The 25916-nt window shown below is 37.1% G+C and overlaps 1 protein-coding gene across 2 annotated transcripts; it reads right to left on the bottom strand.

Moving 5' to 3' along the window:
- Nucleotides 1–624: 624 nt before the first annotated feature.
- Nucleotides 625–25812, bottom strand: LOC103709551 (Metallopeptidase M24 family protein). Of its 2 annotated transcripts, XM_008794973.6 has the most exons (16): nucleotides 25523–25812; nucleotides 25370–25419; nucleotides 23303–23363; nucleotides 22438–22533; nucleotides 22186–22335; nucleotides 18494–18625; nucleotides 15189–15316; nucleotides 13469–13511; nucleotides 11657–11740; nucleotides 6822–6863; nucleotides 6561–6631; nucleotides 5731–5784; nucleotides 5542–5647; nucleotides 5366–5434; nucleotides 4082–4225; nucleotides 625–1120 (listed from the first exon to the last, which is right to left on the bottom strand). In XM_008794973.6, the coding sequence occupies exons 1-16, from the start codon at nucleotides 25664–25666 to the stop codon at nucleotides 983–985; spliced, it is 1512 nt and encodes a 503-aa protein (XP_008793195.4). In that variant the 5' UTR covers nucleotides 25667–25812; the 3' UTR covers nucleotides 625–982. The 2 variants fall into 2 exon arrangements, with proteins under 2 accessions (XP_008793195.4, XP_089782923.1); XM_089926797.1 differs by lacking the exon at nucleotides 22186–22335 and having other exon boundaries at nucleotides 25523–25752.
- Between the last annotated feature and the right edge of the window lie 104 nt (nucleotides 25813–25916).

The raw sequence follows: 25916 nt of genomic DNA, 5'->3' as shown, positions 1-25916 counted from the left end.
GGTGCAGCGAGTCTACTGTAGATTTTATAGATTTGTTAGGAGAGCCGACTCCACGTTACTAAGAAATGGCCAATTGCCTCTCAAATATCTCACATCTCCGTCGTGTCATTTAAATTGTTTTCTTGGATAGTAGTAGGGTGGCCTCAACCAAATCCAATACCGTCATGCGCCTTCCTCGGGGAACGTAATGAAACGTAATGAAACGTGTGGAGTCGCATCAGACGGACCATTGAAGCCTACAAAGGGAGAGAAATCCACCTGGTTAGCACCGAAGTATAAAATGTGATAGTTACAGTACTTACGAATAAGGTCGTGTGGCTTCTCAGATTCTTGGTAAGAGTGGATTTTTTTGACCCGGCCCTCTTCGAACTCAGTATTGAATTTGAGCGTGTTGTAACCTTTCCGGAAAAAAAAAAAAGATGTAACCTTGCGAAAATTACACTAGGTGTAATTTGATCTCATATCCACTAAGATCTCCTAAAACCTATGGATCACCAACACAATTTAAAAATTGACGTCAGAATGATCTCTTAAAGCCTATGGATCACAACATAAGTGAAAAAAATGATGTCAGAGCAAGTGAAGACCCATTGCATTTTATATCAGTTACACAAAAACTAAAACTTCAGAGCAGAAACCAACCCAATATATTATAAAGCAAGAATTGATAGATCACAGATGCTCGATTCCTCAACTCCAGCAACTGCAAGTTCTAGATGACTGAAATTTAAACCCACAGAGTTGCAACCTGTTCGGAGAACCACATGAACTACAAAAACATACTGCAAGTGGCCCCTCTACATATGCATGTGTTATGCTTCTTATAGCTTCCATTGTAATGTAAAACAGGTCTGTGATTATATTTTGAGGCAGCAACAAGTAAAGGCAAGATCTGCACTTTTTAAGCTTTTTCTAAACCGAGTTAAAATACAAGAAAGAACTCCTGAAGGCAGATGAAGGTATTTGGCTCTGATTGTAGGTTCTAAGAGGGGCCGTTCTCTGTGTCACTCTTGATACTGCTGCGATTTATTGGCCATGGTGCACCTGCCATTACAGCTTCAATTTCCCATACTTCCCGAGGAACATTTGTAAGATTTTTGCAGCCTTCAGCCGTAACATACTGTAAGATAAGAGCAAACTATTAAGAGCATAACCAGAAAGCATCAATCCACCAGTAAAATGTGCAGATAAGATGAGAAAAATGCCATCCCAAACCTAATATCTCTATACAGGTTCTAACTTTTTCATACCAGACCATCGATTTCTATTTTCCAGTCCTCGAGAATGGCAATGAGACAAAGTACATGCCAAAGATACAAAGCAAGCAGAGCTATGGAAAAATGTCATCCACACCTATGATAGGTTCTAACTGTTTCGTACTAGGCCATCAATTTCTATTTTCCAGCTCTTGAGCACGGTAGCGAGACAAAACATATGCCAAAGATACAAAGCAAGCTTAACCGAGACAAGATTGCATAGCCCCAGCACTAGGAGAAAACACTAGTGACAAATTCAATAAAAAATCTAATAAGGCCAGCTCTTTTTCTTCCAAAATTCTCATGATCATATGCCTACAAAACTAGTCGACAACATAATGGTATTACCGGTGAATAGAACTATTTGTCATTTTCATACAGGGCTTCCACTAAAAGCTATCAAGAAGCCAGCCCGAAAGCTGATCAATGCAATCCTAACTTATTCAAAAACAGGCTGATTTACTCAAAATTGGAGCTCTAAACTTGTGATGATTGAGCCAAAACAGTGAAACAGAGTAAAAGGACTAAAAGAAGAAGGTAGTAGAGTTGCAAGGATGTGGAATCCATTGAAGTGGAAGGCAGTTTAGAAATTCAAAAAGAAGGGCAGTTGCTTCAGTATACACTCATTTCCTCCAACCATTCACATTATATAGTAGATGAAACTATGTTGCGTTGTGCAACTAGAGAAGCCAGGTCATTTACTTTCCAATGACCAATGTTGTAATAACAATAGGGGTGCTACAGGTGCTCTAGCAACTCCTTTTATGCAGTTCAGCAAATTTACAATATTCATTCAATCAATGTCTTATCACAAAAAGTGATAATGGTTTAAAAAGTTTTCAGGGCATTATTACTGTCAGGGTCGTCCTTTGATAGCAAAATCAGAATTAGAATTCTCATTTGAGAGTTTGACTCAGTTTTTTCATGTTGGTACCTGAAACTAGCATTTACATCTTGCGTACTGGTAACCATCACCTGCCAGATCACCACTCAGTTCACTGGCCTGATGTGGATAGTCGGGAATTGGAGTGCTACACAGGTGGGTCAATGAAGTTAGTTGGGCCTCACAGACCACTCAGCCAATCACCAATTTCCACATCGGACTGGTGACGTGAGAAGTGATCTGATGTCCTCATATCTTAATGCTAAAAGCCACTAAAGTCAGGAATAACCACAAAAAAAAACTTACCGATATCAAAATGCATCTACATCCAAGGGAACAAAATGAGAAGTATATTTCCATAAATACCCATAATTATCCACAGACCATAAGGAGAAGAACTAAGAGTTTTATCTTCATTTACAATTTTGCTAGATAGAGAATAAGTAGGATTTTCAAAGTGGAATGCAACAAAAAACACAACCTATAAAGATAATTAACTACATTTCATGACAACTTATAAACACGCATTTTTTATGTGACAAAAGAATGCTAAATCATGATGTTTTTCTATCTTATTTTGAACAGAAAAATTACATATAATCAAAACAAACAATGTGATATGTACCATATGTCAGCTGAAATCTATACACAGTTGTTTAAAGAAGCTGAATATTAATATGTTGTTTAAAGCAGCTGACACAAGTGTCTTGACTAACAGCTCCATCATGGAAGATGGAACAGGCTTCAATCGGCACGCATTTTGCCTACAGATACTATGGAGCCAGGAGACTGGACAAACTAGTACTACAAGAAAACGGCCATATTAAAAATTGTCACCGGCTGAAACCTTCTAAAACGGTAGCTTGAGAAGAGCAACAAGATACAGCCTTTTCTTTAAAGGCTGTTTAGCATTTCTTCAAGTTCACTTCCATCCTGCAATTGGATGGCCTCATTAATCTCCTTTTAACCATCTCCTTATGTTTTCCTCATGCATCACCTCTATCCATAAGTGTCCTTCATTTCTTTTTTGTTTCCAATAATAGCTACTAGTCCTAAGCCAATAGTTGCAGTTAGCACGGACATTTTAAGTTAGCTCATGTTAGTAAGAATGGGGAGGCTTATTTGGTATCCACACATACTTCAGAAAGTCTACTTGATTATTGCACTCATAATAGTAAGATTTAATCCTTACTTAGGTCAAACATATGTTTTCTTTCCCCCTCTTTTGAAAACAAGAAACTATCTTCATGAACTAGCAAACTTTCCTCCAATCTAGTTTTCCAGTCGTAGCAAATTTGTTGAAGTCTTGAACCCTCCTCTGTCTCCTCTCTTATCATAGTTGGTCATGTTCAACTCTATAGAATGAAAAGGAGGCTACTGCTGAAGATACATGATTTTCACTTTCCTTGAAGGGGCAAACTTCCTCCACATCTCTTTAATCAAACTGCTCAAGCAAGAAGCAAACAGGATGAACTAGACTAGTACTAATCAAAAAATTGAATTCAGCAAACAATCCTCTTCAAGTTCCTTCCATTAATCAGTAATTAATGTAATTGTAGAAACCTAAGCATCATTCTTGCAACAAAATATGAGCTGACTGGACAGCTCAACTTAAAGAGTGGCGAAACAAGGTGCTGATGGGCCACCTGGCCAAATCAAAAATTTTGAATAGGCTATGCCCAAGGCACTGGGGAAAGAAGTGTCAACTTTAGGCTGGAGGAGACCTTATCCTGTTGAGGCAATGCAGTTATTGTGAAGTGCCTTATCTTGCTCTCTCACGAAAACGCTCAAAGACAGATATTGCACCACCTCTCTCTCTCTCTCATAAAAAGGACAAACGAAGAACTTTGAGCCACATTATGACACTGATGGGTTACTGAAATTAACTGGATCACAGCTCAACTACTAGTTCAGATAAGCGCAAGTTTGAGGAGGAACATACCACATCACTTTCAATTCGAACTCCACCAAAATTCCCGTATCTTCCAAGTTCTTTACAGTTAAAGAATTCTGATGAAACTGGATCTTCCATGGCTGGAGCCAGCAGAGCATCAATGAAGTAGCATCCTGGCTCCACAGTTATCACCTAAATGCAGATCATAAAACCACAAGATATTGTCAAGTAGTTCTATGTTCATTGCAGAGACAATGCATACAAGATCAACAACAAGAACTATGAATAACAGCATCTCTATTATTTTAACACAAACTCCAGTCCTTCGTTTGTCATTTAGGTCCATCCATCCATTCTATAGATACCCCATCCTTAAATATACTCCTGTTGTTTAGTTACTATTCGCCTTAAGGGGCAATAAACAAGAGAAATAGACCAATCAAAAATGAAGAAAACTCTTTAATCAGATGGGATAACAGCCATTCATTCTTTATCTTACATGTATTATACATGCCAAAAACTAGTATTTCTTGACTACAAAATGCACCAAAACTTACAATTTGTGGACAAATGGTATCCAAGATAAGCATCTACATGGAATGATTAGAAAAGACAAGCGTTACTAACCACAAGCCTTGTTTTACAAGTTTCAAGGTAATAAAACAGCAGGACTCTCTTGAGACAGGATTATCTTATCATGAGAGAAGTTATTAACTAGCAATAATATTACTTCTCAAAAAGTAATCTTCCAAAGAAAACCACTGTAAGCTTGCTTCCTTAAATTCCTTTCATAATCAGAGCGCATAAAATATCTTAAATACTGAAATCAGCACATATCTTGACAGCATCTGACCTACTATGGATTACATGATGGATTCATTGCTATAATAAGCAGTCAGTATCTTATTGCCTTATGAAATACACGCAACATCTGCATCATGAGTCTTAAAGCCTCATGATGCTACACAAGCATACCATGGTGGACAACTAGATAAATTTTGGGTGGAAAATAGCTGGCAATGTGCAGCATGATTTAGGAAATGAGATAGAGGATCACAAAAAAGATAAAGAAGAGGTTAAAGGTATGATAATACAAAAAAGTGGAAAATGATTTTAAACAATGTTGTTACACATATAGATGAGGTTACATTCACTTTCCAGTCAAATGAGTAAGAATACTAACTTCAACTATTACACTGTATGAAATTTGATGTCCCTACCATGATATCCTTGTATTGCATACTAGGGCACCCAAATATTCCACGAAACATCAAAAGCATGGACCCCAAATTCATGGATCATAATGATTTTGAAAGTAAAATAATTACTGACCATGCCCTCTTGCAGGGTTCTTATTGTCCGTAAGGCTCTCAATCCTGGCTCTCTGGGTCGCTCCATACCCTACACAGGATAAACCATTATCGCCACTATGAAATAACTCAAAGAATCAATCAGAAGAACATGTCAAATGAGTGAAATCATCAAAAGAAGAAAAAAAAAGCACCAACCTTGGCATAGCCTCCTGGATCATGGGTATCAATCCCAAGGAAGTGTCCAAGACCATGAGGCATAAAAACAGCACCCAGTCTTACCACCATCATGTCTTCGATATCACTGGAAAAAAAAAGTACAGCAAAATGGAGGTTAATTTATTATATGCATTGAAATAGGATCTGAGCAAATTTTTACTACCATACCCAAGAACTAATCCCTCCCTTGCCAGTGACTCAAGGATGGTCTTCTCTGCTAGTCTGCAACAAATTATATCATTAACCAAAAGTATCAGAACTCAGAAGTTCAAATATGTAGAATGAAGTGATTATGTTGTGAAACATTAACTAAGTGATGATGATGCACCAGCCAGATTAGTACATTATCCAAGGGACAATTACTCCCCAGATGATGGAAAATGCTTCTAGATACTGGTGATTTTTCATATCCTGTGTTCTGAAACCTAAATAATTATCATAGTGAAATATTTTCGAGTTATCTGAGTAATTAATTCTCTAAGCAGTTTACTTTTACCAAAGAATCACTATCACTACTAATATGCTGGGCCAGATCTACTGATTTCATTAATGGCATCTTATATTTTAAAGAGGTCACCAATCTTTGCATCCACATCCTAAATTTTCAGACTATATTCTATTTGAATGTTCTGACAACTACCAGATAACTCATGGATAATAATGATAATTGATTGTATTTAAAGTAGCATTAGAATGCATTTGGGTGTAATGGGAATTTTACACATAGTAGCAAACCAATCAATACACATTCTGGTTTTACCCAGTGCTAGTTGTAGACATTTCTATTATACATCTATACCCAATAGGTGGCCCATAGAAGATACATATGAAGAAAACATAGAGAAAATATCCCATAGTCCATGTAATATCTTCTGACAAAGATGAACTCCTTATTCATTAGGTGAAATGAAAATAGTAACATACAGAGAACTCAAATTAAAAACAGAATTGAGATGGCTATGTCAAATCCTTTAAGTATTCCAACTAATTGCCCTTACTTGTGCATGTCAATCCAATTCACTCCAGGTCGCATTGACATTATGACAGCATTGTGAGCATTAAGGACAGCCTGTGCACAGAGGGAAAATATCTATTTAGAACAAAAGAATAAACCTTATGCAAATATGCTGCAACTAACATTGCAATTACTATGAAAAATGCTAATCAGCATAAATTTGTCAAAACCGTCACAACATAGCAAATACGAAACAACTAAAACAAAATTTACTTCAAAAATAGTACCAAAAATAAATACTTACACTGTAGACAACAATTTGTTCCTTCGTGAATTTGCCATTGACCTGAACATAAATGAGTAGATTTCAAATAAATATAAAAATGTGTGCTAAACATTAACAATTTAAAATTTCTCTTGAATTGAGAATAATTTTATGACATGATTAATCTCAGCACTTAGAAATGCTATGACCATGCCACCAGAGAATGTCTATTTGTCAGGTTGAAAATAATTTCTGAAAGTGAAGAAATTCATTGATTTTAATGATATTAGTCACATAACATTTATTTGAAAGGTGTTGGATGAATTTATCTTGGACAGTGAGGAGATCATTATTGTTCATCTAAAGGACATTGTCATCAAACTTCCAAGTAATCGGGTCGATTTCCGAAAAAACAAATGATAAAAAGAAATAAATGAATGCCAGTCGGCACCCACAATGTATGCTCAAGGCTGTAAATAATCTAAAGGTTAATGGTGGGAGGTGAGAACAATCCCCTCCCCCAGTCACTAACCTCAACCACTAACCATACAACAGATATTCCACCACAGTGTGTTCATTTATCAGGTGGAGGAAATAACTAATGAACTTAATGTCGATGTATTTCATTGGAGGGCTCCTAACATTCATAAATTGGTGGAGCTTGAACACATCCTGGACTGAGGACAAATGGCCTAACCATTAAAAAATGCCAAGATTGCCAAGTACATGTTTGTCAAATGAAGCTTTTGCTACTTTCATAGCTCCAGACGATGTTGATTAATTCTTCTTCTCTAGCCTATGAGGTCATTCTTTTGCATAGCAATCTCTCAAGTATCCTGAACTGCGAAAGCCTGCACTTCATGGGACCCGAGCTCCTTCTTGCATTTTCATGTTCTCTCCTCTATATTATTAGACTGACATGAATTCTTGACTTTGGTTCATCTTATCATATGCCTTTTGATGTGTTCAGTGTTCACTGCTAATATTTCAACTCTTTAGACCACAAAAGGAAATGTACTAATATAGTACTAACTGATTTTCTTTAAACAGTTTAAAAAATTGTTGCCTACCATACCATGCTTTTTTTTTATAATTACCCAGCTCACTGATCTTCATTATGAATTTATGTCATGGGTAAGCTAGTAATGTCCTTCTAAATCTAAAAAGGAAAACATGTCATAAGCTAAATTATTCTCAAACACTGGATACACTAAATGATGTCATCAATCATATGCTTCCACATATCCCTAGAATTGCAATCGTTGTCCCTTTATCTTTGTTCCCTCCAACTTTTGCATCTGAATATAATTTGGTATCTTCTAAGGCACTGTAGACAAGCACAAAGGGGGGGGAGGGGTTATGTACTAATATTTAATAGGCAGCTATAGGGTTACTATGCACCTGACCTGTCCAAGAAGCCTGACATGTTATGCCTGCCCATTCCACCTAAGTGGATTGGGCTGCCTAGGCACCAGACTAAGGGCTGGACCACCCATGTATATGACCCAGCCCTCGGCAAGATGGGCAGGGGCTGCATTGCCCAAGGCAACCACTGCCATCTAGATCATTTGACAGAAAATTCTGTAATTTTCTAATCAACATTACTCCTTTCCTATTATTGAGTTTTTCCAGATGCCAAACCTTTTACTCTCAACCTCCTTCAATTCGAGTCATCAATTGTACATGCTATATTTATATTCCTATATTTAAAAAAAAATAATCTACTGCTCAGATAGAAACTGGCCATGGGTTTCACCTTGGTTAAGACATCGGTTATATCTGCATCAGGTTCTCACTAACAAGGTATATATGATATATCAATCTCATTTATCAGCTAAAAAAACAGAAATATCTTAAGATGTCAACCAATACAATCTAACATACCAGTTGAGGTCTTTTAATGTAATTTAACTTTCATTAGTTTATCATGGATTTTTTAACTCATTAAATAGCAAAATCAGTGCCTAACACCATAAATCTCATTTATATCTGCTAATATATCAATATCTCATCAGCATTATATCGGAAAATATATTATAATATCTCGACACTTTGAATTCATTCGGTTGTCCATCTTGACATAGAAAAACTAATATCACAGTTCATCTCGATATCGGCTACCTACCAAGACAATTAATAAATCGGCCTTTTCATGAACTGAACCAGGCCTCCTCTGGTACAACTTTGAGCAAAGAAATGGAGGCTATTTAATATTTTAAATATGATATTTGGTTTTAGGAAAAGTGTGCATTAAGCATCTTGGCCATCATGTTTTTTTCCTCATTCAGCTGCCTCCTATCATTGTTGATAATTGTATTTTCCACGGCGGCAATCCTTCTCTATCATCTAACCCATCCTCTACTTGCTATACACACTACACTGCTCTTCCTCCTATTAATTCCCACAATTCTCTGGCCTGTCAATGTGCATTGCCACAGAGCAAATTATGTTAGTGACATGTCCTGTCTTAACTAAATTGGAAGCAGATTGGAGCGCAGAAGATTTTTTGGTAGATTAGATTGCAATAAAGTAGCATTAACAGATACAGGTTATAGAAAATACTAACAAGCTAGAAATAAAATATCAATAAATATTATGGTGTAATATGTCTAGTCATTACTTTATTGCATTTGTTAGTTATAAATGACAAGAAATTTAATGATGTGATAAAACTAATCAGTTAATATATTCTTGATTGAACAAAGATTTAAGGCTGATGATGACAATATAAAATTTTTGATTTTGTATTAGGTAAAAATAGAACATCTAGGAATTGGCTTTGGGGTCAACAGCAAGATCTCAAAGCAAGTGCGATATGGCAGGTATTCACATATGGTAAGGCTCTTTATGTCCAACTAACTGCTCTTGGTCCTATTTAAGGTCGGAAGAACCAGTACCGGGCACCGTACCAGTTCTCCAGCAGAACGACTCGGTACAGACTGTGTCGAGCCCGTATCGAGAGAGGACACGGCACCATGGAAGAGAGGAAAAGAGAAAGAGAGAGCGAACGGGGAGGGAGGGCCAGAGAAGGGTGACGGATGCCGACGAAGGCTGTAGGGGGCCGGTGGAGGCCGCGGCAGGCAACGCCGCGGCCGTTCCCCTGTTTCGAACAAAACAGGGGAACCGGCCACGGCCTCCACTGGCCCCTGCGGCCCTCTGCCATCTTCCGCCGCCTCTCCTCCTCCCTTCCTCCCTTGCTCGCTCTCTCTTTTCTTCTCCTTCTCCGGCTCCGACAAGCGTCTCATTTTTACAGCCGAAACCATACGGGTAAGCCACCAGTATGGGTCAAAATGGGTGGAACCGCCCGATTCGGGACGGTTCCACCGACCTTAGTCCTATTAGTACTTCTATCCATGATTGTGCCAGATCTTTCAGCATGACTTCCACACCATTTCAATCACCTTAATACTCACTATCATCAATCGATTCAGGATGTATCTTTCACGACATTGTCCATTGGATCACGCCCCACACAAATCTAAAATCACTCTGAACTTCGTTGTTCATCAGGCTGCATGGATCTTGAAGCGATGATTGCGCGACCCATCGGTGGGTTCGTGCAAAGGAAGGTGAATCCTTCTTTCGCGTGAAAGATACAACCATCACCCATCATCAACACCTAGTATTATAGTGTCATTCTTGTGTATCATTTGTGACATAGCGGGCATTACTTATAGGTAAGAAGACATGATTAACTTTCTACTAGAAATGTCCCAATTTCATATTAGCCTACATGAATGCGTTTATTTAGATAGTTTGTCAAATATTACACATCTCAACAAGATACACAATGTTGAACCCTAAATTATGTCAGTTATGAGGTGATATTTTCTCTGATAACTAAACGGACACCTTCCACCTTTTTCTAGCTGCTGCTGTTTGGGTGGTTATGATACTAACCTAATTCAAAGAGCATCTTTTTCCAATGAGAATCTTCTTGAGTGGCTTTTGTGCAACTTTTTAGCCTTCATAATCTGAAATGGGCATGGTGTATATGGTTTTGCTATGTTTCACCAGTAATAGCATTAATGAAAATTACAGGAGTAATGGGAATGGTGCTTCTGAAATTTTAATAGGTATTGCATTCTTTGTGAAATTGCTTACCATCTAACAGAAAGACATGACCTGTGTTGTGCACACAGACCATTATGATGTGTTTCTTCACACATTTCCACATTAAATGTTGACTGGGCTGGTAACTAATGCAACTAAGTTTTCTTAAATTAATTGCCACCTTAAGCCTCCACATCTTCCTTAGTAAGAAAACTCTTATTTCCAAAAAGAATAAAATGTGTGATATTAGTTGAAGTGCTATATTGGAATTTTTGTTTCGACACGCTTCTTAATTTAGTGATCACCATCATCAAAGAACCTCAAGAGAGAGGTTGTCACTTTGTTCAACAGCAAAAGATTTCTGGATTCATTTTAAAAAAAAATATCCACACTATTTCATCAATCGTTTGGTGCTTACTCATGTAGACCTCATAAAGAAAATTGACCCATTTTTTGCCAGATATTTTATGTTTCTGTATGATGTTTCATCTGATCCTAATAACTTTTATTTCATCCACGTCGTGGTTCTTCTGAATCTATTATTCTAGGAGAGCAAATCTCCAATGCCTAGTGGATTAAATTGATTATAGTTGATGACAGTTTGAAGTTAATTACTAAAACTTCCCCAGGGTGTTGAAAAGAAAGCAAAATACTGAATTGACGATGTCATAAAAACAAAATCCATGATGTAAAAACGTAACTTAAGTGGTGATAATTTCTGTCAACGTCAAATGACAAATGATTTGGTAACTTAGTCCATTAATTGGGAACATAAAACAAGTTTATTGACAACAGCAACAGTTTAAAGTCAAATTACTTACAGGGAATGAACATGTTATATCAGAGCCATAAAAATGATACTCAGCTCCCATGTCAAGCAATGCCATGTCTCCATCTTTTAGGGTCTGAAAACAGATAGAATAATAACCATGGCAAAAGGTTATAATTAAAGAAGCAGCCTTTCACCAAATCTCAATTTTCAAACTAATAGAATAAGAGAAAGTCCTTCACTTCACTAGAAAATGTTCACATGAGAAACATATTTATATGTTAAACAAACTTAAACAAAAAAATATGGGCCAACATATTCCTTAAAATCTGATTATGTATCAAAAGGACAAAGTGTACAACTTCAACAACAAAATGGGTGTATATACACACATATACATGCATGCAACACATGCAAACAGAATGCGTGTGCAAACAAAATATCACAATTATGTAATGATAGCCACATGAGATATTTGATCATCAAGCCTTCGAAGAAATGGTTATAGGCTTATAGCAGAAAAGGACATACGATGGTACAAGCCAAATGCTGGAAAGATGGGAAAGGCAAATCTTGGTGCATTATCATTATGTATAAAGATCTGAACCCAAGATACATGTTTTGTCTGAAGATCTGTGATTTTAATATACTCCTAAAGAACTTAATAAAGAAAAATATGAAGACAGATTCCCATTACACATTACCAAAGACATATGATAAAATTGAAGAGGAAATATCAGAGAACAATAGCAATCCCTATAAAATTAATAAAATGTAGTGAATGCCAACAACAACTTTAATTATCTCTCTCTTTTCTCTTCGTAACAGGCTGGCTTGAGCTGCTTGTATCAGGAACAATTTATCAAGGCACCAGTTTGATAAGACAAATAGCAATTATCAAAACCTGAAACTTTTCCTTTCATTTATAGGACTTCCAATATTCTGAAGATAAAACAGGGAAGAAAAACCCAATATAATATCTTCCATCCTAACAGAACCAATTGATAGACTTCTCGAACAGCAGGAGTTTGACAGGGCACATTCCAGTTTATCCCAATCTAGTTGATGAAGTGTTGCCAAACTGTCCAGATTAGGCTGAGTGCATGAGCACATCCCTTTTGACCATCCATGTATTAAAGAATATCCCACTTGGATTAGCCCAACGGCCCCAGCCCATTCTTTGAAAATATTGCAATTTTATTATAAATACTGTCCAGTGTACAGTTGCATAAAGCAAGAGAAAGAACACAAGCAAAGTAAAATGCTAGGGCTAGCAAACAACATTCGGAGCATATTGTTGGATAAAGGAGCACTAAGAATATTTTGAATGACATATGCATCATACCTAATTCATTGTAAAATCCAGGTGAGGCGAAGGGGAAAAATAGCAAAAGCTTACTAATAGATTAAACATATAATTGATACAAATAGATTGCTTGTAGTGATAGCTAGATGAACAAACATTAGACTGGGAACCATATGCCACATCAAGTGAAACAGGGGAAGGAGATTCCCAGAGAAAGTGCCGCAGCTAAAGTTGCAGCTTCCTGCAACCAAAAACCTTAAAACAAAGAGCATCATGTTCAAGCTGAAATACAGTCCCCAAGACATCTGATGAACAAAAAAATATCATCTTGACAATTAGTTAAAAAAACAAGACTTAATTTTAACCCAAAAGTTACAGCTAGGTAGAGATAATATCACAGACTGACCTATGTGGTACGGTCTACAGTATTTAAAAAATAATCTAGCAGGAGAGAACATGCACATGCCTCAGGGAGTACAAAATTATAATACAGAGATCTAGGAAAATAGAAAAAATAATTTAAAGAAAAAGATAATGATCAACATAAAACAGGAATACCCGATCATTTGGAGCAGCTGCGTGGCCATAGTGAAGAACAGAGCTACAAAACAGACCCCATCATGAGAAGAGATTATAAGTTGTATATCACATCAACAAAAACAAAACAATCGAGCATCTAATACCTAATCTATTTACCTATAGTTAAAGTCTCAGACGAAAAGGTGTTTTAAGTAAAGTGAAGATATAAATGTTGGCCATGACATTTTTTGAACATCAATTCATTAAAACACTAGGGCCATGTATTCAAATATGATGTGCATGCGTAACTATCAATCACATGCATTACATCTAAAGAAAATTATTTGCTATTTTCGAAGAGATTACAATATATCCTTTTAAAATACTAAATTTCAACACAGTATTTCGTTACAAAATCATCCTTCCATGACAATAATCATAAAGTGCTTGGAAATATAAACATACAAGGACAGACACCAGTCATGCACGCAAACACTGCAGCAAGCCATGTATGTCAACCAGATCATACTCTTTTTTCATGAGCGAAGTTCATGCATCAAAGCTTTATGTCAGTAATCATTTGGTAAATAGAAAGTATTTCTCAAATCATGCCAATTTTGTAATAGGGCATGTAGAATATGGTATCTGAAGAGTAAACCCAAGCTTAATACTTTAGATAGGACCCTAAAACATAGAACTTAAAAAACAGATTGCTGCCTTTTTTTAAAAAAAAAAGAAAAAATACAATAGTATTTACAGGAAACAAAAGGAAGGAACTCTAAGCCACGAAGACCCTGTATTATTAGAGCTATCAATTAGGTGCTGACCATGTTGATCATTGCTGCTCATTCAGTGCTGGATCAGCACACAGCATAGTTTTGCTAGTGTCATGCTAGTGCCTGAATGCCACATTCCCAAGCATGACAAGCATCAACACCAGATGATACAGCCTCCTATGGTATTTAAAACCTTGCTTAGAGGAATAAACATAACCATAATTACAACTACGCATGCAAGATATTGTACAATATTAAAGCAGTTGACAATTAAGGTAATGCCCATACCCTGCAGAACCCCTTAAAAATTTTTTTGCCCATTCATTTGAAGGTCGGAAGGAAGGTGGAAGCAGTGCCAAGCCAAAAATGGAGGCAAAAAAAAAAAAGCAACCCTAATAAACAAGAAGAAAAACACTTGGAAGGCCAAGCTTGCCAATGCAGTGTTAGTATGACACATCCCATGGTACGTACTGTGTCAACCAGCTATTGGTACTACACCATACTGCAAGTTCTAAAACCTTGATGGTGGCAGTGGCAATGATGGTGGACAATTTCTTGTGCAACTATCTTCCATCGCCCACATGCATATATCTGAAAAATGCATGTCCAACAACAATTCAGACATCCAACATTCAGCCAGCTGTTTAACAGTATTCATTTCTGAAAGCTTGCAATATGGCTAAAGGCATGATGCATTCATTCTCCAAAATACAAGGTAACATCACAAGTTTTTTATCCACAAAATCATGTAGAAAAACTAGCATTCTTGTAAATTCAGAAGCTATCATCTGATATTTTTTTAGCCATGAAGTTACTCATCCAAGTACTAAATAAGATCACCACCAGCAGCTGTAATGGGTTACCACACTTTGATGAAGCATGTTGGGGGGGGGGGGGGGGGGGGGTTGTTGTTTTGGGGTGGTTTGCTTCTTAATATTTACTAGCCTTTGATAAAATAAATGTTCTACGGAGATAACCCTCACCTATTTTCACCGGTAGCACATATACAAGTATACGAGCAATGCCTGCAACCACCATACATGTAAATGTGATGAAGAAAGATGCTTTCCAACTGATATTCTTTCATGCCTTCCCTTGCTTTTCTCAGAACCTAATATGGATCAGAATAATAACATGGAAAGATCAGCAATTTTTGCTGCAGAGACTCAAACTCAATGAATATATGAAATAAGGAACACTGACTTGAGCTATATATGTGATATGCTATTGCTGTATATACAGATGGAGGACAAAAGCATCCATCACGATGCAACTGACTAACAAAAGTGGCTAGCCTAAGGGGGAAAGATATCATAGCAATGCAGCTCCAGCTTGGTCCAAAGAAGTTGAAAATCCAATCCATAAACTAACACCCAGTCTCACCAACATAAAGCCCAGTAAATAAGATTTCTAAAATTCTTTCACCAACTTCACCAAATGACTCTTCATTTTCCTAGCATTACTTTCCTGCAAAGCATAATAATAACGTTTTGCATATGCTGAAACAATGAAAACTTTAATTTCACAACCTTGTGGCCCACCTAGCAAGCTCTTTGAGCTAGCAACTCCTGTAACTTTGCCAGAAGCGATGACGTCCCATTCTTGAGACCAGTAAAACACATATGAGGCTCGCTGCATGAGAAACAGAGAAAGGGCCAGTGTTCATTGGAGACCTGTGCCACGTTTGCCAAGCGCATAAGTGGCTCCAAGTGTCAGACATGGCAGCCTTTAACAAGCTAGGCATGAGACATGACACACACACACAGATAGTGTCTCATTGCTATCCAAAAAAAAACTTAAAAGCTGGAGGGAAGAAGGGGGAAGGCTAACGAGCGAGAGAGAGAGAGAGAGAGAGAGTCTAGCAGACAGAGTAGTATATCTACCAGGAGTTTGCAAGCACTCAAATGATGTGTCATTTAGAGGAAAATTACCTAAGAACTAACCTTAATAAAAGCCTCAAATTCCTAAAGCCATAAAACCCTAAACATAGGATAGGGCTTTGAGAGATTAGACCTAATCTGTTTAAACACCACCATAAAAATTTATTAGCGGACCTCACACAAATTATGTCAAATACCCAATCCTCCCTTTAAAGACACCAGAATCAAATTTTGGCAGAAAGGAAGTAGACAACATCTAACTTTCTAAGTTTTCTATGTCCTCCGCACAGATCATTTTAAACTACAAAACTCCACCAGCCAACCACTAGCAGAAAATTGAAAGCTTTAACCATAAATTGTGTATATTTATCAATTATAATATATAGTACAAACTCTCCCAATATGCCCATTTGTGAGGCATGTATACTGTCCACATTTCCCCTCCCGCATCCATGTATTTGCGTTTGCCACCTCATGTCTCCGTGAGCCCATATTTTTCAGGAGACAAGTAGCTCAATTTATTAGAGCTTATTTGTTAAACAAAAGGTCTAAGATTCCGGCCCTTCCTCCAGTATTTATTATATATTCAAATGGGTTTTGCCAAAGGTTCGCTGGATCGGTGACCAGCATATTATGGTACGGGCCCATACCATGCCTTGCAGGAGCGAATCGTTATTTTTTTGAATTTTTTGAAATGAAGTCAACAAATGGTTTGCTGATTTCATAGTAGTAAGTCAGCAAACCATTTGCCGACTTTATTTCAAAAATGGCAAAAATAAATAGGATCCTCAGTTTCGAAATAAAACAAAGAGGACAACCAAGACCTCCCCCCCTCCCTATCCCACCCTTTCTCTCTCTCTCCCTCCCGCCCTCTCTTTTCCTCTCTCTTCTTCTCCCTGTCCCTTTCCCATGCTTGATTTTTCGAATCGGCAGAACCATGCCAGTCTATTTGCATTTATTTAGAAGAAATTAAGTCAAAATAAATAAAATTCTGTCCTCCTGCCTCTTTTTTATTTAGAAGAAATTAAGTCGGCAACTATGATAAAAACAAGGAAGTTCATCATAGTTTCACATAATTTTGTTTTCCATTTAAGATGCATTTATAGCAACTGTGATGAAATTCCTTGATGGCATTAAGGATAAGCAGGAGGACAGAAATTTGTCTATTTGAATTTTGAATGACATAAATATGGTGTATCTCATGAGCAAGGATGTGGGATATCACATAATGGTGTGAGAATGCCCCCTCAAATGGCAAAGGAGGGGATGTAAAATTTGTGCACAAACATTGGCAAATTGAACACTGCAAGCATCATTCTTTCCGTTTCCCACCCTAGTCTTGTGCTAGGAATTTTACAGCATTTCATCTGCAAAAGTTGTTTTAGATGCCATTAATGTTACACGTGCATTTGCCTATTCAGGAACCCTCTCAGCTCAACTGGGTGACTCAAGTGTTCAGGAGTTATTTTCTTACTGGCTTCTAGCTAAGAGCAATCAATGACTGAGCCCTTGGTTAGCACCTGCCTTTGACTCCAAAGTGTTGAATGGGAGATTACAGAATTTTAAAGTAATTCAGTTTTTGGTGCATTTTTCCGGTGATTTAGAAGGTTTTCACAACCATTTTCTCCATCATTCTCTATTAACTGTTGATGTAAGAGGAGAAAACTTCATAATGAAATGCTTGCATTACTGCTCTCATTACTGTAATTGTTACTGCTTAGTTCTTGGAGCATGCCTTAATGACACTTAATTGTTCTCAATCTTGTGCTTCCCTTGGAACAGCAACCTAATCTTGTTCTACCTGAGAAGCAGCAGAGCCAGAGCCTGCACCTCCTGCCTCAACTACCATTACAGATACCAATATTGACCTCAGTTCTAGTCTTTCTTAGCTTCAGGTTCTTGACATCAAGCCAATACTATGACTACGCTACTGCTGCATTACCTAGCTCACTAGGTATGTTGACTTACCATGAATTTCAACTGAAATGGGTTTCTGTTTCCGTATATCTTGTCATTTATGTGCATAAAAAAGTGTCATATCATACTAAATAAAAAGGTCCATAAATCCTTAATAATTGCCACACAGCCACCTGTAAGTAAGGAATAAAAAATGAAAATTGAGTATACCAAATGAATACTACAAAAATAAATACATGTAACTTACTTTCTGAGATTATGAAAAGGGAGATATAATGAGGCGATTATTTAATTTGTAAAGCAATCGAACTAAAATTCATAAGCTATAGAAAGCATTAATCGGCAGAAAAGCATGTAGCTGATGTAAACCAAAGTTTTAATTGTTGAAAGGGGACGAAAAGAACACCACATTGAATTTACATCAGGTACCAAGAGGATCAGAACCAACTGGATCAATGTAGAAATGACTCAAGTAGAAGAATCTACATTACCTCAATATGTGCTTCTGAGCTTACATCATTAGCATACTGAATAAGGGCAAGTTCCATCTCAGACTTAAAAACACGGCATTCAGTTAAAATAGGATGAAGGGTGCTCACATCAGTATCAAACTTCTCCATCTCCTACATCATAGCAAGAACATAATTTCAAATGGAAAGAAATTGTCATGAGTACTAAGACTATAAACTATTCCTATAATTAGCATATTATTTGTTCTTAAAAGCACTGTGAATGAGAACACAGGAAAATGTATATGGGAAGCAGCAGATGAAGCAAATGAACAGCCAAAATTTTTAGCTCACATCAGAGTTTCCACTTCAAGTCTTAAGCAGCCTTGAGAACTGGGGCATGACTAATGAGCATAGGTAATTATGGACCTCTGAAAGATTAAAGTTTGAGAAAGAAGCTTTCGAAAAGGTTTCCAATTGCATAAACAAAGTTTAAGAAATAGAATACTTGCTCATTGTACTTCGACAATGAACAATCTTCCTGCAAGTTTCAATAGCTTTGAAGACTCATTACATGAGATTGATTCATCAGTTACTGATTACGACCAATAAAATGGATAGACAAGGTGTATCTTTGCACTGATACCATTCCACTGTTAGAAAATCACCAAAATTTAATAAACAATTCATCATCAAACATTGTAAATGTCGATGAATAACCTATATATGTGTGTATAGATATATGCACCTACTCCCTCTCATTCCGTTGGCTGTGGGAATGCAATCAATTTGTGCCTTCCATGTGACTTATTATGTGATACATGCCTCACTTTATAGAGCCATACTCATGAGCCTCTAGATTTTTGGCAAAAAGCCTTACCTAGAGACTTGAGGTGAGCCTCAAACCAACCATCTAAAACAATAGTCATTGTTTTGATCAGTTTCATGTCCAATAGTTCCAGATCATGTTTTGGATCAACAAAACAAAGATTCATCCTTTTCAGCCCCTCTACCTTAAGGAAATAATACCGAAATATCTAGGTTTCATCCATAATAAGTTACAATCAAGGTTCGCAATCTCGATACTAGACCTTGTACGGGTACTATCTTAGTATGGTGTTTGTATGCCCGATATGGGGGCTGTTCGGCGTATCAATACTCGGAACGCCCCTTACAAAGTACCAATATGGTAATGATACGCCCAGTAAGCACTAGTATGGACTGGTATGGCATACCGTGCTTACAACTTTTTGAAAACAGGAAAATGTTTTCTTTTGATGTACAAATTCCTTATTCCAAGTCATCTTAGGTCATTTTTTACCATTTTTCTAACATAATAGTTATCTGGCCAACCCCTCTCATGCTTGTTTGACCCCCGTGTAACTTCCACATGGTCTGAGCTTCACCAAATGCTTCTGTTTACCTTGTTGACCTATTTACTACAGTGTGGTACTTTTGCCAGTATGCCATCTTCCAGGTGCCACCCCAAGAGATCTCTTCCTGCCCTACTTTCCATGCCAAATCATACCCTACAATGATACAAATAGCTAGTGGTGTCACAAATTGCTGCTTCGTACAACCTACTGAGCCTTTATTGGAGCTCTCTAGACTCTTGCAAGGCTAATAACAACATTAAGAGCCAACTCAAAAGAGAAATCTATTAACCATTTCTTGGGCTCATTTACAACTTGTCCTGACTCAGTAATCAAGTAAACATCTGCAAATGGTCATATAGTTTAAGGTTGGGTTATAAAGAAAGCTTTATGACTTCTCAAACAATTCTAAGGCTCATTTATAACTTGTTCTAGCCCTGTTATAAAGCGAACATTAACAAGTAATTGCACAGTTTAAGGAGAAAATCATGAAGCAAGCATCTTGACTTCTCAAGCAACTCGAATATTACAACACAAGTCCAAACTCGACCTTTCTTCTTCATAGCTCTTGCTTACAAGTATCCAGTCCAAGAACTGCCAATGGTGTGATTTTGGCAATACAACAAGCCAACATGATCCATGTGCAAACATGGAAGAATTACACTTCCCACCATCAAAATCTTGGATATAGCATTTCCACCGAAACAAACATCATGTTTAGTTATTCCATCTATCAATTCTAACAGTAGAGGCCTTAATTCACAAGCTTAGTTCAGATAAATATGTAATTTTAAAACCCATATATACCAACAAATTATATGAAATGGCTCACATGATTTAACATGTAATAACATGATCAGGTTACATCTTATGAGTAAAAGGATTCTATGATGTATAATGCAGATCTGGATCTTATGGTCCTAACTATCCAAGAATGAGATCTAGATTGTTTAGGGCCACTTTGATCCAAATCGAAAAATCCAGATCATAGATAGCAAGATTTTAACAACATGGAAAATAACCATTAACAACTAATAAAGATGTCTTACCACAGACTTCCAAGTACTATGACACACGTCACTGCAATTAGATGAATAGCCACATTATGGTCAGTGGTGTGAGACACCATGAATATTTGATCTTCTCCCTTCAAGTAGATATTAAGGAACAGTTGTATCCATTTCTAAGGGTGGCAAGTAGTAAACATCAATCACATTGGAAAGGACTACTTGGACAAAATTAAGCAAATATAGCAATAAGCGAGAAGTTCATAGAAGCATAATTTGGTTGACTCTTTATTCTATAAATATTACTTGAGAACATGAAGAGAGTAGTCTTCAATTCATTGGGCATAGAGTTTCAATCCTAAATCTAGCCCCCCACAACTACAGCTAATAGGTTTATTTAATATTAATTGCATTTGCTAGGGAGTCTGCTCATAATCAACAGATTGATTAGAGACCATGTATGTGGATTTCTGTATCATCTTCATTAGTTGGTCCTGAAGGAGACCTAAAGAACAGGAGAGTGCGTGAGATTTTTCTAAACTATTTTTTGTGCAAGGATGAAACATAAGCAACGAATGAAAGGAACCATAGAGAATAGCCTCCATCATCAATAGAACTTAAATGTGTTTCCAGTGAAGGCATCACTCTCATCATGTATTTTTGAGGATGCCAAAGAGATGATAGAAAATTTCAAAGATGGGGGGTAGAAGACCAGTAGCTGCAGATAAGACCTATTCCCTCATTGGTTTCTGAAATCATGCACCTAGATATTTGATTCTTATAGTTAACTGTCAGGAGATATTAGTTAGAAACTGCCCATTAATCACAATTTATAAAAGAATAAGCAACTAAGGCAGCAGTTGTTCAACAACATCTCAGAACCATTACAAACATACCAAAATGCATTCAGGCATGTGGGCTCCAAGAGCAAGCAAATTCAAAGTTAAGACCAGTCACCATCAAGAAGAGCTTAAAAGTTCAGATAATAATTGTAAATATAAAGTTGAAAGCTGATCAGTACTTCCTCCAAAAAGAGATTGTACTCTGCAAGATCAGCGGAATAGTCATAAATTTTAAAACAATTTGGTAAAGCTAAACATGATTTGGCAACTGACAAAAGAAGGGGGAAAAAAGGAGCCGAAGATCCAAGAAAACAAAGCATGGCAGTTCTAAGTCAAATAAATGGACATAATACCAAATTAACTTTCCAGTAAGCCTAAATAATTAATAGAAAAATGACCTCAAAGGTATTGCAATCCAAAATTAAACCTCAAAAGATGAACACGTATTTGAAAAATTGGTTCCTTAGTTCTTGTCAAGAAAGACAGCGAAAGGAACATAAAGACTCAGGCACCTCAAATGCTGCAGGCTTCGAGTGTTTATTGCTGTCTGTGTTCAACCCATGCAAGAGAAAAAGTAAAGGTTTCCCTAATTCTCCATGGTGGTCACGTAGCACTTGTACCATCTCATCAACATAGAACACCAAGTCAACCAGATATCTTTCCTATAGATGACAATACAAAAAAAATGAAGAATAATTCAACATTGTTATAGCTGAGCATACAGTTAAAAATGTGAAACACTGGAATTTTCAAAACAGAATCACCTTGAAGTAGGATAATGGCTTTATGTCACCCAACCAAACAGCATAATCAGCAGGTAACCTTGGGGCAAACAGAAGTGCCTTCCCGGAGGCAATATCCTTTCAAGCAAAGACACTTATATCAACTCAGGCCCCCAACTTACAAAAAATGAAAATTGAGCCACCAAAAAATTGGTTTAGAGAACTTCTAGGCTTAAAATATCATAAACCACAAATAATAAGCATTTATGACGGCATTGTGAGAAAAAAAATAAAAATAGAAATGTGTTGGACCTTGCAAAATGTTCCATTTGTACAGGCTTTGACAAGTAAGAGAAAAGGCCTTGAATTTCGGGATATAAACAAGTTTATGACTCACCATCAGCAGCTTAGTTATCTAGTTCTTAAATAAGTAGACTGAACTGAGCTCCTGTCTTACAAAAAAACTTACTAAACTTGCAGGAAAAAAAATCCATTGCACCCTTGGCAATGAGTATTTCTTTCTCTTGCACAACATTCCTCAAGAATAAGGTTGGAAGTCCTAAGCATCTTACAAGAAATTATATCTAAAATAGTTTAAAATGCCCACATATAATGTACACCATCCTTCAAAGGTCAGTGCGGAACTACTTTGCCAGCAGTATTCATTCTAAACAGTCATATTACATTGCATGGCAAAATAGAGACCTGTTTTTGACCCAGCATTAGCAATCCATTTATGTAAAGAACTTTCAGAGTTCAGTTTAAGGCAGATACAATGATAAAAAATGAAGGAAAGGAAATTCTATTTAAAGAATTTTTTGAGGCATAATACACCTGCAAAATGAGAGATATGATAACCCATAATAAAGCACAAGACAGGAGGAGAAGCTTAATACATTAAACTTACAATAGCTCCATAGAAGCCCGGCTCTCTAACTCCAAATAAGTAAGCAAAGAAACTCTCTTGCCTGTAAATTTATAAGCCAACGACTAGAGAAGATATTTTGCCTTTCGTGGAAGGTACAGGGAAAAATCAAATGAAGAATGCATGAATGAATTGTAGACAGGAAGAACTGCTTCAAGAAAAGATGCCACCATATACCATATAAAATAGTACTGATCTGTATGTGTTTTAGTTGATAATAACTAGTGCTTATTTATGTTAATAGGGTAACAAACAAGTAAAAAAGATTTTGACAATGAAAATATTGATAATGTAACACAAGTATAAACTTGTTTCATAAAATGTACGAGCCAATCAGTAAAGTCAAAAACACACATCACCTCATGTGACACCTGTACTGAAAGTACAGCTAGCATAGAATTGTATATATAACAGGACATGTACAAAGAGGTAATTATTGAAACTTAAAGAAAGAACGATCATTTTTGCAAAAATTAGCATTTTGCCAAACATTATAGATGCCAATTTTGCGAAAGCATTAAAATATCTTAATCATTCTTGATATATTGTAGAAACTAGAAACAAGCACTTCAACGTCAAATCACCTACTAAAGCTTTTGTTTTCTATGAGATAGAAGGGTAATAAATTCCAAAGTTCTATTTAGAGTAGTGTTTGCTTCAACAACAATGCAGATGTTTTGAGCCAGTGGAATGGTTGTCGACATTTGATAAAGAGAACAAACCTCCCCTGAAGCACTGCTTTCATATAGTCAAAATGTGATATTCATCTTGACACTACCACTGGGGAAGCAGAGGGTCTTTAATGCAAACAGAAATCCTCAGAGAATGCTCTCAGTTTGTACTAACTGATGCAAAGTTGCTCTACTTGGTCAACATAGGCCTACTGATTGTACTATATTAAAAGAAATCTGATATAGAAAAAAGATGCTTTAATTAATAAAGCATCTATCATCTATTGGATTAAGAAGATGAACATTCGGAAATGCAATGCACATGTCTCAAACTATACATAACACGTTCCAGTAAACAAGAAACAAAGATATGTTCATAACAAAGCAGCAAGAAAAGCAAAACCTGTTGTGTTGGCAACCACATGTCAAGTACCATGAAAAACACACCAGCAAATTCAAGAAAAATAAACAAAAAAAGAAAAAGCAAAAGAACACGAGGATCCAAACAGGTGGTGTCAAAAATCTAATGGGTATAGCAAAAACTCATCTTCTGCTAAAAGATTTAAATTTCAGTCTCCTCTGCTATCGATTTGGCTTATAGGGTGAGAAAATACTCTCATTTACCTAGGTCTCTAGAAATTCTCGTTATCCATATGAAATCTTGAAAAATAACAGGTCAAAAATAGTAATATGAAATATTATCTGAAAAACCTTACTTCAAATTAAGATTATTTTTCTTTCAAAAATGAAAGAAAAAAAAATTACACAGAAAATAGCATCTAAAGACTATCGTCTCAGACTCCATAACTATCTTGACAAAGTGGCAAACTAAAATAGTATTGGGTATTAGCTGCATAAAAGAAGACGTCAGTACCCACTCCAATCTTGCAGCCAAAAAAGAACCTAAAACAGTTTGATCATAGAACTCACCAGCACTAGACAATACGACAGTATATTGCAGCGATCCATGCATTATGGGTTCTTGTAAAAATCACGTAATGATAACGCATATAAAACAGCGACGAGGCTTCTCAAAAAAGATATTAAAAAAAAAAGATCCAAGATACCATAAGGACGAAAAAGAATGAAGAAATTCACCAATCCATGGAAGCAAGAACTATTCAAAGTCTCCTCTTGTCCACAAGAAACATCAGCAATTAGAATTTAGAATCACCGTCCTACTCTTGACATCTCTAACTTGCCAGAACAATCATTACACGAGGTATACGAGACACCAGACCGCAAGAACTCAAATTCAAGAAATGTTTCAATCAATCAAGGATTTCTAAACCCAAACCCTAAAGACAAACAAGATCGAATCCAAAAGGCACGTAGGATGAAGAAAAGGAAGCTAGAGCAAGAAAGAGCGGCAAAAAACCTAAAGAGCTCCACATGATCCGTGCAGTATCTCGTCTGCTCCTCGCCTCCCTGGACCAAAAAAAATAAAATAAAATAAGGAAAAAAAATAAAAATCCAGATTTCGAATCTATACGAGAAGAGGGAAAGATCAGGTTGGGAGGATAGTGATCACCTGGAGCAAGACGAAGCCGCGGATGGGAAGAGAAGAGGCGGCGAGGTGATTGCGGAGGGCGCGGACGAGCTTCTCTCGGTTGCGGGCGTGGAGCTCCATGGGGACCTCCGCGGGAGCAAGAGAAGAAGGGGCGGAGGAAGCCATGAGAATGGGCTTCGCTTCACTCCGCTTTTCCAAACGCTAGAACAAGGACGGCGACGCCATCGATCATCGATGGATCCATCAAGGGGAGGATGGGCGCGCGCAGTGATATATCAGCGGCGATGATGCGTGCCAGGCACGCCACGTGGTCCGTGGAGGTTTCCAATCCAAAGCCCCGGTTAACCACGTGGCGCACCCGGAGGCGCAGCGAGTTAGCGGACCGTTAGGATTTGGTCTGTGAAGGTCAATTCAG

The sequence above is a fragment of the Phoenix dactylifera genome, chromosome 12, assembly GCF_051530095.1.
Source record: "Phoenix dactylifera cultivar Ajwa chromosome 12, Ajwa_hap1_PhDact_Kaust_v1.1, whole genome shotgun sequence".
In the NCBI taxonomy this organism is placed as follows: domain Eukaryota; kingdom Viridiplantae; phylum Streptophyta; class Magnoliopsida; order Arecales; family Arecaceae; genus Phoenix; species Phoenix dactylifera.
Note: the sequence above shows the minus strand (reverse complement) of the source record. Positions and strands in the feature narration are given on the sequence as shown.

Coding starts and splice junctions, on each gene's coding strand:
- LOC103709551 (XM_008794973.6), bottom strand. CDS start 25,666: ATGGCTTCCTCCGCCCCTTCTTCTCTTGCTCCCGCGGAGGTCCCCATG. Junction 22,534..23,302: donor CGGGCTTCTATGGAGCTATT/GTAAGTTTAATG, acceptor TTTGCTTGAAAG/GATATTGCCTCCGGGAAGGC. Junction 5,648..5,730: donor AGGGAGGGATTAGTTCTTGG/GTATGGTAGTAA, acceptor TTTTTTTTCCAG/TGATATCGAAGACATGATGG.